This window comes from Schistocerca serialis, chromosome 2 (assembly GCF_023864345.2).
Source record: "Schistocerca serialis cubense isolate TAMUIC-IGC-003099 chromosome 2, iqSchSeri2.2, whole genome shotgun sequence".
Lineage (NCBI taxonomy): Eukaryota > Metazoa > Arthropoda > Insecta > Orthoptera > Acrididae > Schistocerca > Schistocerca serialis.
This window is the reverse complement of record NC_064639.1, coordinates 499,734,895-499,754,508: the sequence shown is the minus strand read 5'-3', so window position 1 is coordinate 499,754,508 and position 19,614 is coordinate 499,734,895. Positions and strand designations below refer to the sequence as shown.

General features: G+C 36.4%; 1 protein-coding gene across 1 annotated transcript in view; it reads left to right on the top strand.

The window, feature by feature from the left end:
- Positions 1-19,614, top strand: part of LOC126457445 (unconventional myosin-XV) — a 945,978-nt gene that overhangs the window by 660,279 nt on the left and 266,085 nt on the right. The window contains exons 34-35 of the mRNA XM_050093727.1: positions 12,468-12,554; positions 19,104-19,238. Of these exons, the coding sequence (XP_049949684.1) occupies positions 12,468-12,554; positions 19,104-19,238 (222 nt within the window). The remainder of the gene's footprint in view (positions 1-12,467; positions 12,555-19,103; positions 19,239-19,614) is intronic.

The window sequence follows — 19,614 nt, the reverse complement described above, 5'->3', positions numbered from 1 at the left end:
AATATTGTGTTTGATACTTTATTGGTGCTTGACTGTAAGCCTTTTGTAGTACAGCTGTATTGAAACATAGATAGAGAGTAAAGAAAACAAAACCTTGACTTTATTGCCTGAATCACAAATAAAGTTCTAAAACAAGTTAGACCTGTTCCATATGAAGAGCATCAGGCTAAAAGTGCTAATGTTTGGCACTCATCCTTGTCATTAAAACTTGTACAGTGTTCAGTTTGTTGTGATACATTGACAAATTTTTTGTGTGGAGTAACTTTTGCTCAGGTTGGTTTCCTTCATGCTTCATGCTGATATGCAAAAACTTAATTTTGGAGATAAATGGTAAGCTATATGGATTACATATGTCTTTCCAAATGGACCTGGGGTAGTTATAATTAATATTGTAAACTAGTTGCTTATTATATGTGAGTTCATGACTCATTACCTGTGTAACTCACAAGAATGTACATATCGTTGGTATTTTTAATATTAAATCTTCATAGGCCAGAATTCATCAGATTGATTTGTCAAACAAAGTCAGTAATAATAGCTTGATATTGCTCAAACATCAGGTCTCAGTATGAAAAGACAGCCTAGTTGGTTTATATTTATTGTAAAATTTGATAATTCACATTTGCCTCATGGACAGGGAACATATTATTTCTATATGATATTACATTTTACTCTTGCTTCTTTTTCTTCTCTGCCTAGTTACGCTAGTTTTTATTTCTGTTATTTGCAGTGTGTGATATTTTTTCATGCTGTGTTTATAGTTAGGCTAAAGGGACGCGTGTGCCCGACAATGAGAGCAGCGCTATATCATGTTATGATGAAGAAATGAGATGGAACTATTTGTGTACTTAAAAGAAAGCAGAAACAGATTACTAACTACAGTATAACTCTGCTTTTATATTCTCGAAATAAAATGTTTTCCTGCTGTTTACAACATTTTTTAGAAGTTTCTTCAAATCATTTGTGTTCAGTATGGAATCCCCTACCCACTTTTGTATTATCATAATTATTAATTTTCTGCCATTTAAATTTCATGAATGTTAACAGAAAGAAACAAAAAGAAAGTGCAATTGAAGTATTACAATGCTGAAAAGGTGTTGGCTTTCAAGTAGAGTTTACAAACATTAAGCAAGAAATTTTCTTGAGCTTTAGTCTCTGTAGCTAAGAGTAGGAGACTTCAAAAGTTGGGGCAATTCATATCTCTTAAACGGTTTGTCTCCAAACATTGCCAGCCTAACAATAACTATACTGTATGTAGTGCTGTCTGTAGTTGTATTAAAGGCCCTACTCATGAACCAATTTATCGGTCGACAGACCAGTAGACCATATTTGAGTAGGCTTGTTGACTGACCAGTTTCTCTAGTTGGGTGGTCAGTTGGGTATATCAACTCGCCAGTCGCCCCCCCCCCCCCCCCCCCCTTCCACCCAGCCACCACTTATCCCAACAATTTGTGTCATTTACACTGCTGTTGTGCCATTCAACAAAAGTCTGTCTTCTGTCACTGTGTGCAGGAATAAACTGTTCAAATATGGCTTATGAAACTTAAAAAGATTGCAAATGTTTGTGAGACATGTCATTCAGACAGTGTAGAAATAAGAGATCCAAGAAATGAAGCACTTGTTTCATTTTTTAACGAATCCATAATGGTTTCATGTGGCACACTGAGAAGTGAATGATAGGTTTTATTCCCAGTACTTATAGGAAATGAAATGGAAAATGCATTTAATTTGTATTTTGGTTTTTAGATTTCATTTCCAATACATATCATAAGTGTAACCTAAAAACTGAAATAAAGACCAGCTAGCGGACTTTCATTCATAAAATATATTTAGAGAAAATAAGATGACAGAAAAGATTTCGAAATGCAACAGTGACAATAACAAACGTAATTGTTGGGTTTAAATTAATGATATGAATATAATAGAGGGAAACATTCCACGTGGGAAAAATATATTTAAAAACAAAGAAGATGTGACTTACCAAACGAAAGTGCTGGCAGGTTGATAGACACACAAACATAAACATACACACAAAATTCTAGCTTTCGCAACCAACGGCTGCTTCATCAGGAAAGAGGGAAAGACGAAAGGATGTGGGTTTTAAGGGAGAGGGTAAGGAGTCATTCCAATCCCGGGAGTGGAAAGACTTACCTTGGGGGAGGGGGGGGAAGGTAAGGAGTCATTCCAATCCCGGGAGTAGAAAGACTTACCTTAGGGGGGGGGGGGAAGGTAAGTCTTTCCGCTCCCGGGATTGGAATGACTCCTTACCCTCTACCTTAAAACCCACCTCCTTTCGTCTTTCCCTCTCTTTCCCTCTTTCCTGATGAAGCAGCCGTTGGTTGCGAAAGCTAGAATTTTGTGTGTATGTTTATGTTTGTTTGTGTGTCTATCAACCTGCCAGCACTTTCGTTTGGTAAGTCACATCTTCTTTGTTTTTAGATATATTTTTCCCACGTGGAATGTTTCCCTCTATTATATTCATATCATTAATTTGAACCCAACAATTACTTTTGTTATTGTCACTGTTGCATTTCGAAATCTTTTCTGTCATCTTATTTTCTCTTTCTGTTTTTGCAAGTAGTTTCACTTTGTATAAAATATATTTATTTCATTATTAAAAGTGATGGCCATGCCAACTGCTATGTAACAATTTTTTACATTTCTAACAGTTGCTAAGTGCTTTTTCTCTTATGTAACTGTTGGTGTATTTATTACTTTTGGATTAATCTGAACACTGCACTTCCTACTGTGGATAATAGATAAGGAAGTTTCACAGTACCTGGTATGTTGGGGGTGATGATGTGGATGTCAGACTGAGACAACCACTCAAGCCATTCCTCTTCTTGGGCACAAAACTGCCGTAAAGGTGGTATAGCAGCTGGAGCAGGCGGTGCTTCTTCTGTCGGGCACGCCGCATTGGCCAGTAGTTGCTGCACCATGTTGAGTAACAAGGATATTTGTTGAGTCTGAAACTGAAACATCTGCATTAGCTGTGTTGCATCTAACACTTGTGGCTGCGGCACCTGAGCAGGGGGCAGGACAGGTGGAGCAGGCATTTTGGAAGACACAAATGCAAAAAAAATTTATATGGCACGCAATGGAAATAATGACAAAATCAAATAAATTCTCTGCAACGCCCACCTGAAAACACTGATTAGCAAAAACTACAAGAAACTGGTAAAGCAAAGCGAACGCTCCTGCAAAGTAAAGACAAGAGAGAATTAAGGTGCCGGCACAATATACACAAAAAACTGTCAGGCACGGGGATTGTTTCTAACACCGTGTTGCCAGTTTTTGGGTCTTGCCCACACATCGCTAACAGGATGCCTAAGGGATGCAGCGTTTTCAGAATGCTGTACAACAATTCAAACAAATAACATTAGTAGTTTTATTTCTATAAAGCAATTGACAATACTTAGCTTTGGAGATACATCAGTGTCACAAGTAGCATGCCAACAGTAATAGTCCTCACTATAGGAAAGGCCAGACAAGTACCTGATAAGGATCACAACTAGTGGTTCTTGTAGCATGCTTTGCAAATATGTTCCACCAACGTCAGTACACTGAGGCAATCTGAGACCTGAGGCAGGCAGGAGCGGCGCTTATATTCACTTCTTTCAGATGTCGTTCCTAGTGTGGCACAGTCCAATTCCGTGCACCATTGGCCGATGTTTTTCCTCACCGCCTTCTCTGGTCTTCCGTTCGTCTTCGTTCCAGCGCTTGTGGTTATGCCAGAACTATTACATGATGCACACTACTGTCATTTGTGGCCATTTTTTTTTACCTTTTACCTTTTACTTTGAAATGTGGTTCTCCGACTTAAAGGGGCGTCTTTCATGCTACACACATGAATAAATACACAAAGTTTACATGAACACCATTTGTTTTATTTATTTTGCTTTGCCATGATGTATTTCCAAAGGCACCTGTAAATAATATCGCATGTTTCAGGAATAATTTTTCACAATAATTGTAAAAATTTACCTGAACTGAATGAAAGGTCTTGAGAGCTTCTCTTCACAATAATGGTATTCTTTCTCATTGAATGTGGGTTGACAAGCTTTAGCAGTCATAAAAGGCATTTCTCATCCATTCTTAAACAACTGTTCAGTTCTAGTTCCTTCAGTAAGTAAGCCATTTTTTCCCACAAGTGTCTCTCTCCTGTTCAGATCTTGTCATTTCTAAAATAGTCAAGGTTTGGCTCTTGATTTTATGTCCTAAAAACCCATTCTTTCTCCAACTTCAAATTGATGTCACCATTTGTAAACAACAAATGAAAATCATATTTTTGTTTTGAAAAAACAAATGGGCCATTAATGAGCTTTTCCAAAGTATATATTTACTATTTATTTTTAGTCAAACCAAGAAAAAGCTACACTTTTAGTGTATTACATATCAAATTAAAACTCTAATCAAGACCTTTAGAAAGACATCAGTTTCACCTTCTATCATCGATAGTTTTGAAGTTGAAGACATTTCCGCTTCATGACAATATCATAGAAATGATCAGTTTTCATTTCTTGAAATTTGAAAAACCAATAATTGTTGGTGCATAAACAAGTATGAAATTCTGTACTTTTCATTTACTCAGTGGGTCCATATACAAGAGAGTACAGATGTATAAAAAATGAGATTGGCGGAAAGTGCAAAATGGCTGGGAGGAATGGCTAGACGACAAATGCAAGTATGGAGAAATGTGAGAAACTAGGAGAAAGATAGATACCCACTATAGGAAGACCAAGGAGATCCTTTGGAGAAAAGAGCAGGAGTTGTGCAAATATCAAGAGCTTTAATGGCAGGTCCTTGCTGAGCAAAGAAGGGAAAGGTAAAAGATTGTATTAATTTATGGAGGGCCTCTACAAGGTTTAATAAAGTTTAAGCCAATATTATAGAAAGTGAAGAAGAAGTAGATGAAGTTGAGATGATACCGTGAGAAGAATCTGACAGAGTGCAGAAATATCTAAGTCAAAACAAGGCTCCTGGAGTAGACGATATTCCTTCAAAATTATTGAAACTATTCCTTGGGATGTGTAAGATATATGAGACAGGTGAAACACCCTTGGACTTTAAGAACAACGTAATAATACCGACACCAAAGGAAGCAGGTGCTGACACGTGTGAATACTACCGAACTAACAGTTTTATATGTAATGATTGTAAAATTCTGACACAAGTTATTTACAGAAGAATGGAAAAACTGGTAGAAGCAGGCCTTGGAAAAGATCAGTTTGGGTTCCGCAGAAATGTAGAACCATACAAGGTTGTACTGACCCTATAACTTATCTTAAAAGGTAGGTTAAAGAAAGGCAAACCAACATGTATAGCATTTATAGACTTAGAGAAAACTTTTGACATTGTTGACTGGAACACATGCTTTGAAGTTCCAAAGGTAGCAAGGATAAAATACAGAGGGCGAAATTTTATGTACAGCTTGTACAGAAACCAGATTGCAGTTCTAAGAACCAAAGAACATGAAAGAAAAGAATAATTGAGAAGAGAGTGTGACAGTGTTGTAGTGTATGGCCTATGTTATTCAGTCTGTACATTGTGTAAGTGTTAAAGAAAAACAAAGAAAAAGTTAGTGAAGGAATTAAATTAAAGTTCAGATAGAAGAAGTAAAAACTTTGACGTTTGCCAGTGACATTGTTGGAGATAGGTAGGCTTTGAAAGAGTAGTTGAAAGTAATGGATGCTGTTGGGGGGGGGGGGGGGGGGGAGATGAGCATAAAAAGTAATAAAACAAGTGTAATGGAATGTAATCAAAATAATTAGGCAATGTGGAAGGAATTTGTTAAAACTGAATATAAATTTAAATGTCAGGAAGTTTTTCTGAAGGTCTGGAGTGTAGCGTTGTACAGCAGTTAAACATGGGCAATAAGGTCAATAAGTAGTTCAGACAATGAGAACAGAAGACTTTGAAATCTGGTGGTATAGAAGAATGCTGAAGATTAAATGGATAGATGACATGTAATTAATAAGGGGGTGAAACTGTGTGCCAGACTGTGACTCAAAGTTGGGAACTTTGCCTTTCACAGGCAAGTGCACTGCCAACTGAGATACTCAAGCACAACACATGACATGTCCTCACAGCTTTGCTTATACCAGTACATTGACTCCTCATCAAAAGATGAGGCACTGGCAGAAGTAAAGCTGGGAGGACAGGTCATGAGTGTACTTGGGTGGCTCATTTGTTAGAGCACTTGCCTGCAAAAGAGATCCCAATTTTGAGTCTCAGTCCAGCAGACAGTTTTTAAACTGCCAGGAAGTTTCATATCAGTGCACACTCCATTGCAGAGTGGAGATTTCATTCTGATAATGAGGAGATACTGAACCGAATTGGAGAGAAAAGAAATATAGGGTACAACTAGACTAAAAGGAGGGGACCAGTTGATATGACACTTGCTGAGGCATCAAGGAATTGTTGATTTGGTATTGGAGTTCAGAGAGTTAGCTAAAAAGTGCAGATGGAAAGCAAGTTGTGACTATAGTTAGCAGTTACAAATGGATATTGGTTGTAGTAATAATTCAGACATGAAGAGGCTTGCATAGGTTAGATCAGCATGGAGAACATCATCAAACCAGTCTTCAGACTGAAGACTACAAGAACATCAACAACAACATTGTGATTCCATACAAGAAATAAAAAATAATAAGTATCCAACACTATGAGGTCCAAACCATTTTATTTTATATATACTGATCCATTAATAATTTTGCTGCACAGAATCATAGTAGCTCTATCATTTCAAGGAAGATACTCTCCTCAATAAAATGTTATCATTTTTGTTGTACATAACAATCTGGATCCAGCATTTAAATACATCAGCTAATCACATTTAAAGATAAACTGCGTAATTTCTTGTTCACACTAGCCTGTGTGCAGTTTTTATTCTTGCAAAGAGTGATATTCCTTCATAGTGAGGTACAGGAAGTAAGACCTCTATTTAAAAGCTGTAGAAGTCATTCACTCAATATGTGAAACATACGCAATGACTGCAAACACTGAAAAGACGTAAGAACATATGTGGGAGGGTAAATCCTACTCAGATCAGAATCACTTCCCTTCTAAATGTTGTTATATCTGTGGGAGAGCTACTGGAATTGCCTTTATATATAAGTACATTTGTTGTATTATTTTCAATTTAGGTATACTTTTCCTATCAAATGAAAAATTTTCTTTGTAGTGTACAACACTATTCCACTTCTCGTAGATTATTTGTGCCATGTGATAAGGATGTCTTGCTTCCCTAAGTAATCTGGCCTTGCAAAATGAAATACACAGATTGGATGTTATCTTCTTTCATAATATTCTCACCACGAATATATGAAAAAGAACTACATCTTGTTGATACATGTACATGTTCTTCTTTTATATTTTTGCTGAGTGTCTGTAGCTCAGATGAACCAGCTCCTTTTTCGGCACCACTGTATTGTTCTTTCGAAACATCCACAATACTACTTCTGTGTTCGAGGCTTCTACAGTTCTTTGAGCTACTCTTATTATATGCAATGGGATTATGCCATTGTTTCTCATTTTATTGAAACATTACAGCACTGGGAATGCAGATTGATGTGACCACACTAAGCAACAGCAAATTAATGAATTTCTTTGTAGCAACCACATTTTTCTGTTTATTTTCACTGCTACCTTCACACACTCTGTTGCATGAAATAGAATCATGGCACATAGAAACAATGCATGTAATGACAGCGAAACAGAGCAATTATATTTTGCCACAGTTCTCTTCATTAATTGGCACCAGGGGTAGCAGAGGAATATGACAACAGTTTGCAGAACAGAAGGTATAGCCAAGCATTAATTGTTGCTGTGCTAGTTATTCTGCATCCACTTTGTTATTGTGACCTATGTTTTTTTATACATTATTTAATTCTTACAAGAAGACATATTGTTGGTAACAGTTTATGAATAACACAACATGAACTTCAGCTTTGTTAAACCATTATACATAGCCTTTTATATACTGTAAAAATACAGCATATATACTACAAAAGTTTCTGTGTGTTTTAGATTGGGGGACAGAATGTCAGTTCTATATAAACTGTTGCTGTAACTGTTAGAATTGGTGTCTTAACTTGCTCCTGTTGTATCACATTAGCACAGAATATGTACAAATAGCAATGAAAAAGTTTTTCATTTCGTGATTAATATAGGCAGCTGGTCAAAGAATTATAGCACAGGTGACTTGATATTGTTTATACAGGAAGCATTAATCTTTTAAAGTAACATTTATTAATAATACTGTTGTTCACTTGCAACACTTTATGGCTGGTATTGGTACCAATCGACACTACATTTTCAAGAGTACTAGAGGGTCAGAGTAGCACTACTGTAGTCCAGTGAGCATGATGATGAAATTCAGGTGACATACTATCCTTTGGAGTAGTCAAATACCCATCCAGTCAAATACATCAGTGATGTCATCAAATGTTAACTAAGAGCAAACACACACAAAGCTCCTTCATTAACCGTTATTAACCATCTTGGACGAGAGCTCCAGTCTAATATCTCCCCATAATATGGCGGAGAGGAACTCACATTTACTGTCATAATGTGAGAGATCACTACTCTGAATTCTTATTGTGATCTGTCTGTGCCTTCAGCAATCATCATGTGCATGGGTTAAGAACAATATTTTACAAAAGTTATGTGATTTGTGTCTGAATATTTGATGACAGGTACTGCGAACCATATTCTAAAAACCTGATAAATTCATATCATGAATTACAAATATGTTATATACTAAATCTGCATTAAATGATTTATAAAGATCTAACTTATCACTGTATAACTGGCACACTGCCAAAAATGACATCCTTCATTTTAATGACTGCTTCACAGCCTGAGCCATATGGACCCTTCCCACCAACACCAGCTTTTCTGAATTGCGCAGGTGGTAACTTCCCTGCAATACATCCTACATTCCCAGAATCCTTGTGGCCTCAACCTTTGTTAATCATTGTCCTTACCCATCCAGCCCCTTCCCTGTTCCCAGTCCAGCACTACATAGTCTCATTACACCACCAGACCGTGTTTTACTTCTTCCCTTTTCCGCTACCCCTCTCCACCTCTCCCCTGCCCTCTGTCTAACCTGCAGCACTTCACCACTGTCTGCCAACCCTACCCTACTATCTCCCCCCCCCCCCCCCCCCCCACCCCCGAGCCTGCTCCTTACCCCCACCCAGTTGCCACTCCCATCATGCACTGGTGCTGCTGCTCACAGTGTGGCTACAGTTACTTGAGACTGCAGTTGTGTGTGTGTGAGTTGCATTTGTGTGTGTGTGTGTTTTCTATTTTTTACCACAGTCTTTTTGTTGTGCCTATCTGTGACTCAGCATTTCTGCTATTTTATGAGTAGCAACATTCCTTTTCATAATATTGTTACATTCCATCCTGGATTTTCCATTGTTTGAAGAAAGAGCGGGAGTGGGAGAGAGGGGGGGGGGGGGGGGGTGAGTGCAGTTATCAAAAGCATGTATACATTCTGGAATTTTGTAGAATAATATAGTATTCAATGAACCTTGAGTTGCAGATTTTCGGATATGTGTGGACGCTGATTACCTGTGTAGTCAACACTGAACATTCACCTCTGGGGTTGAAAATGTTGAAAATCAAAAGCATGAATTCAAAGACTATTGTGAATCACATAAATATGTGCCAAATAAGATTGTAATAGATGGTTCAGTAGCCACTCTAAAAAATTACCACAGAGGCAAAGTGAATTTCACCACAGTTTTAAACAACGTCAGTAAAAGTAATGAGTGTAAACTTCACAAAGTCTGTTGGAGCAGAGGGAGAGCAATGTAAGAAGTGTTCAGTGTATTATATAGCAGCGTGAAAACATCTAAAAAATGCAAAGAAATTTTGATCTTGCAGTTATCAGTTCAGAGTCAGCTATCAATTGCTGACACCAAAATATAGGATAACAAAGATCAAAATACTGAATTCTATCACTTTACTTAATTGGATAGTTAAAATATCTACTCACCAAGTGGTGACAGAACACACACATAAAAGACTGTTGTGATTGGCAAGCTTTCGGAGCCAGTGGCTCCTTCTTCAGGCAGAAGCATGGAAGAGGAAGGAAGAAGGGCGAGGAAAATGGACTGGAGTGGTCTAGGAAAAGAGGTAGTTTTCGGGAAAGTCACCCAGAGCTGCAGGTCGGGGAGACTTACCATATGGGATAAGAAGGAGAGACTGATCGTTGGGGACTGCATCGGATGAGATTTGAAAACCCAAGAGCTTAAAAGTGGAAGACAGGGTAACATGCAAGTCAGAGATTACTACTAAATCATCGTGTGTGAGTTAATAAGAGTGAAAAGCTACGTGCATTGTACATAAGAGAGGTGGGAGGCGAGCGGTGTAAAATATATGGGAAAGAAATGAAAGATGTAGAAAATTAAAATGGAGTGAAGCAAAGAGTAGCTACAGTGAAGAAAAGTTGAGACAGAAGAAATTAATGTAAATTAGGGCCAGGTGGGTGCCGAAAACCAAGGACATGTTGTAGTGCTACTTCCCACCTGCAGAGTTCTGAGAAACTGGTGTTGGGGGAAGAACCCAGATGGCACATATGGTGAAACAGGTGCCGAGGTCACAAATGTTATCCTGTAGAGCAAGTTCTGCAACAGGATATTGTGAGTTGCCAGTATACACCCTCTGCCTATGCCCATTCATCCTAATTGGTAATATGGCGATAGTCATGCCGATGTAGAAGGCTGAACAGTGTTTACATAATAGCTGGTATATGACTTGTTGTTTGGCAGGTGGCTCTCCCTTTGATAATGTATGTTTTGCCAGTAACAGGGCTATTATAGGTGGTGGAAGGAGGGAGCACAGGGCAAGTCTTGCAGCAGGGACAGTCACAGGGGTAGGAGATGTAGGGTAGGAAGATGAGTGCAGAAGGAGCATAGGGTCTGATAAGAATATTGTGGTGATTGGGAGGGCAACAGAAAGCTATTCTAGGTGTGGTGGGCAAAATTTCATACAGGATGGTTCTCATTTCAGGGCATGATTTTAGGAAGTTATGGCCCTGTCAAAGTAGATGATTAATGCATTCCAGACCAGGATAATACTGCGTCACCAATGGTGTGCTCTGAAGCTGTTTTGTGGATTGATCAGTAGTATCGGGATTGAATGTGATGGCCCGGGGAATCTGCTTTTTATCTAGGCTTTTGGGGTAATCAAGTGCAGTGAAGGCTGAGGTGAGAATGGTGGTATACTGCTGTAAAGAATCTGCATCCAAACAAATACATTTGCCTCGAATGCCAGGGTCGTATGGGAGGGAACGTTTGGTGTGGAAAGAATGGCGACTGTCAAAATGTAAGTACTGTTGTTTGGTAGTAGGTTTAATGTGGACACAAGTATATAGCTGGCCTTCAGTGAAGGCGAGATCAACGTCAAGGAAAGTGGCATGGGATTTGGGATAGAATTCTATCATTTGGACCTTTCCCTCTGAAGAAGATCTTACTGCACTTCCCCCTTTCGATTGTTGCACAACCCTGCTGCAATTTGTTCATTTGTGAGATCCAGAAGGCAGTAGATAATGTTGTTCGACATGATGCCATGTTCCTTAATGTCTTGAAGACAACTGAAATAGTTTCAAATTGTCAACAGTTGAACACAATATGAGCTTTTAGAATATCAGAATAGCTTTATTCCTGGATTGAAGACTTCCTAATGAATAAGCCCAGTATTTTTGTATTGATATCATCATCACAGACAAACATATTGTTTATTAACTTGTGGATATATTTTGGAATAAACTCATTACCAAAAACAAGACTTGTCACAGAATGAAAAGTGAGGTCATGGAAATCGCTCTTAGAATGTTATAACTGTAATTACGAAAGGAGAGAGTGAAAATTCAAAGAAAAGCCAGATATTTTATCATAGGTTCATTTAGTCTGCATATAAGTGTTACAGTGGTATTTATTCAACCCAAGTGGCAGATTCATGAAGAGAGGTTTTGTGAAACATGGAAAACTTATTGTTGAAATTCTGGGAACACACATTCTGCAAACAAAGTTGCTCAACATAGTTATTTCTCCCATATATACCTTATACAGTGGTCATGCCTGTAAATTCAGAGAAATTTGAGCATATGGGGGTGTAAGCATAGTTGAGCATCATGCATGTTACATGCTTTATTGCTCTTGGACCAATGGTTGGAGAAGAGAAAGAAATAAATCAGGGTCTCAAGGACAAACTCTGATTTGTTGAATTATTATGTTCTGTTGTATAAACAGCATGTTTGTAGTGATGAAAATAGGCATATGTAATCTCATTTTATAAAAAGTGTTGAAATTTTTGCTTTTATTTTATTTTATTTTTTTAAAATTCTGGTTAGCAGCGCAGTCTTTGAAGCATAAGTCAATCCAACCTGAGCAAATGTTACCAGAGCTGGCTTGGTGGTAAGCAGAACATATCCCTCTAACATTGCACCTTTCCAGGCCTCTCATCATCTTGTGTCTGGACTGCACCAATTTCCGGCACCTCCGCCGGTACCTGCTTATGATTCTATAGACAGGAGTTCGAAGGTACTTTCAAGCATTTTGCCCCTACCTAGTTGGCATTATAACACAATGACCAATCGTTCCTGCTAGATGGTGTTGAAGTGAATCTGCTAACCTCCAGTATCAAGTATTTGTTAGCACAGTGTTTTGTATTTAGTCATTTTTAAACAAAATCTCATTAACCTAATTGGAATCCATTGGATGCCTGTATCCACAGCAACCATTGAATACTCAAATTTATAGAAGGATAGTGGTCAATTGTAAAAATCTGTAATTTATTGCACATCTACAATTCAACTATAACATAGTCATCATCAGTGCTAAAATGCAAAAACAGGTAAAATCAGAACAGGTACAAAATGTGTATGTAACACAGTTATAGGAATCCATATAAGTTAGAACACAGGAATAACATATCATCACCAGGAGAGTTACACAGGTACCAACAAGTTGGAGCATTAACTTGTGTCAACTGACACTAGCCTTTACATGGCAGAAACAAAAGTGAGGTCATTGGTTGCAACTAACACAGACAACATCAATGAGCATCATCAAGGACCTGTAGTGCCCTCTATTGGAGTATACATGTAAGAACCTCTATTTGAATTTTTGTTAGAGACCATAACCTTAAAATACGGAGTTTCTGTGCTATGTAAATTACAGAGCAAATACATAAATGTATAAAAACAAGCAACAGAATTTACATGTAGGCACATTCATAAAGGACATGTTGTGTCTCCTGTGGGATTATATTGATGAAAAATCTGTAGTAAAATAACACATCATAAAATTGTGCAATAAGAGTCTATGATTACATTTGAGCAAGGTAATAATCTAAAGAGCTTTATATTACAGAACCAAATATTTAAACAAATATTCATTTACACACTTTCATATTTGTATCGTTGACAAATTTTTAAAACTTAAAAAAAGTTTTTGTTGAATAAGAGTGTGTACAAATAAGAGTATACAAATAATAGTCAAAAAGCTAATGGGTTTTCGATACCTGATAGAGCTCCACCTCTCTGGCAGCATATTATCAAGCCATCTACTAATAGTAAAAGCAGAACTATTAAGCCAAATGTAAAATGGACTTCCATTATCATCATGCCAACTGATGTTAAAACCAGCAAAGTAACTGTCATCTGGAAGACAAGAACAAAACTGAAATAAATACAAACAGTTCACTCATACAATAAATTAACAGTCTGTTGCATAAGGGACAGTCAAGATACTATTTCCTACAAAAAGCTGCTAAAAGTGGGTATTTTTTACTAGCACCTACTCATTAAGCAGTTGGTCGCCAGAAGATCAATAAACCTTCCCTTCTCGGCTCAATGCAGCAACTTCACATGAGACATCTACTCCCAACTACATGGGTGGAAAAATTTGGGTTTACCTGCTCTATCCCTCCTCTTCAGAGATACATGTTTGCTGAAGACAACTTTTATTCTACACCTGATCTATCCCACATAGCTTACATTGCAATTAGAGCACTAGATTATATACACACCAGACTCATGAAATATATAATTTTTTTTTTTCTTGTCAACACCATTAGCCAAAATCAGCCCTAAATTAACTGTTGTCAAAAAAAGAAATGTGTTTTATAAAGATAGCTGCAATATCCATGCTAAATGTTCCATAATATGGCAGGGAAGTGTAATTTTTTTATTGTTGTTTTCCAAATTAATGTTCTCACTTCGTACTGTTTTGTTTTTGTCTTCCAAATGATTGTTTCCAGGGTACTTTTTACTGGTTTTAACATCAGTTGATACGATAACAATGTAATTCTGTTTTATATTTGACATAATGGTTCTGTTTTTACATATTTGTAGATGACTTGATAATATGCTGCCAGAGAGATGGAGCCCTATCGGGTATGGAAAATGTGCTAGCTTTTTGACTATGTTCTGTATTCTCTCATTTGCACACAGAGATGGAGCTCTATCAGTTATGGAGAATGCAGTAGCTTTTTGACAGTTTATGTATATTGTCGTACCATGACAATTTTCTTCTACATTTTTTTATTTTATTTTATTTTCTATTTTGTTTTGTTTATTTTGATTTTAGAAGTTTGTAACATTAGAAATATGAAAGTGTGTAAATGAATATTTGTCCAAATATTTGGCACTTTAACAAAGAGCTCTGGAAATTATTACCACACTCAAATGCAATCCTGAAGAGGGTGCCTCATGACTTGTGATACAATGTTATGTTATCTTATTTTACTGTAAATTTTTTAGATTTTATTCAAAGTAAATCTTTATAGTTTTTGACACATTACTGAAATTTGCTGTATAAAACTTTGTAAATAGATTTAAACCATTAGTCTTATTATAAAATTCAAAATGCTTTTGTCACCGTGTAATCCCATAGGGGACACCACGTGTCCTTCATAAATGTATTTGCAAGTCAATTCTGTTGCTTGTTTTTATGCATTCATATATTTGCTGTGTGATTTACATATCACATATACACAGTATTTTAAGGTTATGGTGTTCAACGAAAATTAAAATATAGCTTCTTGGATGTATACTCCAATAGAAGGCACTACAGGTTCTCGATGACACATAGTCATGCCCTCTGGACTCTTGGTAAGCAATGGTCGTACTTTTGTTTCTGCCATATAAAGGCTAGTGTCATTTGTCACATTTTAATGTTCTGACATGTTGATACCTGTATGACACTTCTGGTAATGGTATGTTATTATTATGTTCCAATTTATATGGAGTCATATAACTGTGTTACATACACATTTTGTACCTGTTCTGATTCTACCTGTTTTTTGTATTTTAGCATCAATGATGACTATGTTATAATCGAAATCTAGATCTGTAATGAATTATGGATTTTTGTGACTTGACTGCTGTTTTTTAAATTTCAAAATCTCATTAGCTATTCATTACTTTTAATTGTCTTTTAGAATTAACAGCGGTCTCTTCGAAATCATTACATTTTTATTTTGTTGAAACTGCTTGAGATATTTAATTAAATGTGAAACATTTTATTATTTATGACAAAGGAAAACCTGGGATGAAAATGTAGAAATAATAGGCTTCCACACTTTCAAAAATTAATACGGAGAGAGAAGAAGGTGCCTAGATCAAAATATTTTTTTAACATTTACTTTACATTCTTTGTTAGACACTGAGAATATAGGAGAGCATGTAAAGAAGTTTTTCATATTCTTAAACATTGCAAGGAAGTATTTGATAGTTAAATTAAACTTTTGTCATTGCTTTGCGAGCCCATTACTCCCATCACTAATATATGGTACCTGTTGCACTTATATTTGCATTTTCTTTAATATTTGACTTTCTCAGCTCTTAGTTCAGCAAGAATACAGTGAAATCAGCAACATAATTATAAGGCAAATGCTGACACAAATAGTGTATATTGTTAAAACCAAGAATTGCCACTATACCAAGCAAATAATATCTGAAGAAAATGATTTTTTTTTTTTTTTTTCAAATAATTTGTGTTATTACATCCGATTCCTCAGCACTACTTATCACAAGTTGATGAAGTGAATAAATGATAAGTTTTTAAAAGAATTAGAATGATAACACTTGCTGTTTACAGTCCAGACCAATTTGTGAAAGTACATGTAAAACAGAAGAAGAAAATAATAGCTTTTGCAGTTGTCCCTTTCCTTACTTGTTGTAAAACATTTTAAAGCAAGCTAAGACATAAAGTTTATCTTTCTTATGGGCTATGATGTCCTGATAATAGTGTGATAAATAGAAACATACCATTTGTTCACCACAGCAAGGATTGGGAAGGAATTGATTGCAACAGTTATAGCCTGTGGAATTCTTTCGTCTTGTTCCCGAGGGAAAAAATTTAAAATAACTATGCTTTGCTGATTGCATTTAGATAATTAAACTTAAGTTAGAAGAATATTAATTTCCTCTCTGTTTGAAGAAAAAGTCATAGGCAATATACAGAAATTAAAGTTTATCACGTTTCAATATCTGTGTTATACTGCTTAACTATTTACTTGTCAGGGAAGTTATTCAATAATGGGGAACAGACGCCGTTATCTTCAGTAGTAGCGGGGCAGCTGCATACTTGAGAAAAGAGAAGGGAGAGTTTATGAGATGTCCGCTGTCATACTATTGTGGCTCAGCATGTTTCAAATTTCATGCATAGTATTAAAGCCATAGCTGCAGCATTAGAACACGTAGAATATCCTAAATAAACAGTTTAATATCAGCTAAATAACTTTGTACAGAATATTAGCTGATATCTTGAATGAGAAAATGGCACATGCAACCGAAATAAGGAACTGTGTAGCATTAGGAATAATCACTGACAAACTGACCAAAAATGTGAGCTTCTGTAATCAGATGAGTTGCTCATTTGACCATAGAGATAGAAACTGACCAATTTTGAAACAGGAGATGGGAACAGTCTAACTGGAAACATTCCCAAAGATATAATATTATTGTAGATTAATCATCAGCCAAACACTCTTGATGTTCCTCTGTCATATGTAGTTAACATTTTCAAAGACAGGTTGATTGACCATTGGTCTACTTTCACAGACAGTGATGTAAAGTCATTTCTAGCGGGTTCAGCACATTACTGCATTAATATCCCTTTATAATCCAACTTTTATTTGATGGGTCAGTGACAGCCACTTGTCTAGGTCCACGGAGCTAATTATGTGTCACTCTTGGGGGCGAAAGAGGAAAAGCTATCCTGTTTGACAGAAGATCTCGTGATCCTATGATACCCGAATTCTTCCAAACCTGGTCAATTACTGGAATGTTTCAGTGCTCAGCACAAGACATATTTATACTGATGAGAATCCATCTGATTATAAAATGATTCAGCTCTCATAAAAACTGATCTACATCTACAACTGCATGGGTGAGTTAATCTCATTTAGTGAATTTAAAAGTCAAAGAGACATGGTACACTGACACCCGCTCAACAAAGCAGACAGGGTGCTGTTGACTGTAGTGGAAGAGATGAATATGACTGGTTGAAATATGAGATTTTCACTGACACTTGTAGACTTGCTTGCAGATAGCATTGCTTGTTGGTGTGCGGTGCAGCTGACAAGACAGATGTATAAACTGGGTGACTTTTTTCTTGTGCCACTTTCAGTAACAAATTACATTCGTTGGACTGGAAGAGCATTCACCATGTACTTACTGTGTGCTGTGCTTAGAACATCAACTTTATTTTATGTGCTGTTTAGTCTATGTTCTAGTGAGTCACACATTTTATTCTCATAGCTTCTTCTGGTCTACTTCTGTATTTGGCTTTGTAACCAGTGGCATATTATTTTACATTGAGCGCAATAAACTGATATGTGGGACATATCACAATATTGGTTGCACTGAGCTTGTTGTAAATGTTCATTAATTTCTGTAACAGGCACTACATGTGAATCTGCAACACTTGCTTGCCTTTCTTTTGTCACTTTGACACAGTTTATTTTCTTAATATTCTTGGTGTCTGTCTGATGCAAGTGCATGGTAATACGGTGGATAATGTTTGTGATTTCATTATCTTCTTTATTTAAGTAATGTTAAATTGTAACATTGCATTGCATGACTGATTCAGTACGTGGAAAAGATTTTGAAAGTTACTTTTGGAGGTACCAGTAACTTCTGATGTAAGTAGTTCTTCAAAAACAAGATGTGTTATAGCAACATGCAGCTGTGTAGCAAATTCAGTATGACAACCTGTGCCGTGCAGTTGGTGAACCAAAGAGCAGGAGAAGCCTGTACCGCATCAGAATTTCAGAGCTGACTCGAAAACAAAAATAATTTTTTCACAACATTAAAAAGAATGCAGCTATATGATTTGCAAGGATAATTTAAATTTGCTAGCTATAGCTTTTAATGGGGCCATTTGTTATTTCTAAATATTTTAAATTGTGTATGTTTCTTCAAAAATATTACATCGAAATTCTTTCATTTTGAGTAAGAAATCAAAAATAATCCATGAAAGAGGATAATAATGAGTCCTTTTTTTTACACTATTTTAACTTTTTGGTGAGCTACAGTGTTCAGAAAACACTAAAGTAATGCAGGAGTCTTGAAATTTTAAGATTGAAATGTGCAGCAGTTTGAGTTGCACTACGTGTTTTTCTTTTTTCATTCAACGAAATAAAATATTGTAAGAAATTTACTCATCTCTGATGAGCATTAATAATTTATCAGAAATGGTATGGGATCTCTAAATTTCCTTATCCATAACTCACATTGAATAAAAATAGGCACTAATATGCCATACCATTTGATTTTCTGTAGCCCTGCATTTCACTTAGCAATAAAATTTAACTTGTGGTTATAAAACAGAGGAATATAATAACTGCAGTAAACCAGATGTTTTCACAGTGAGTTATGTAATTTTATGGAAGTGGAACTGTTGTCAGGAGTAAACCACACTAAAATTCAGCATCCTTAAAAAAATGTATTTTTTAAAATTCAGACTGAATATTGAATCTCGAAGAATCTACTCATCATTTTTTGCATCTTCATTATAAACCTTCAACGCATGGTAATAACTGTACTTATCTCTAAAGGAGCATTTTATACCCCCAAAAATTAGGTATCTTTTCGAGAGCCGGAAAATGGAGAACTCTGGTCAACTGAAAAACGCCAGACTACATCTGTGCTGCAGTATGCTGTGACACCTGCCTCCGCCAATGGGCCTACAAGTAAACAGCCACCAAAACCCCCACAGGTTTGACATACATATGTAGTTTCATTAGACAGTACAAAATTACAAGGTCTTTCTTGATAATGTAGGCAGTGCAGTAGTTGCTAAAGGCAAAGCTTTGTAGATATGAGTATCATATTACAGCTATAGAACTTTTTTTTCCTCCACCACACATTGTAGGATGACGTATGGAGTATAAATGTACATGCAGATTATAACTTCTTTGTTGATGACTTCAAATTCTACATTTAAGACACCCAGAATATCTTCCATTTATCCTTGTTTCTTTCTTACTCCTCAGTAACTGGATCTCAGTACTGAAGAATCTCTCAGATTAATATATTACCTACTACAAATTATATTATGAAAAAGACAGTTGCTCACTCACCATATAGTGGAG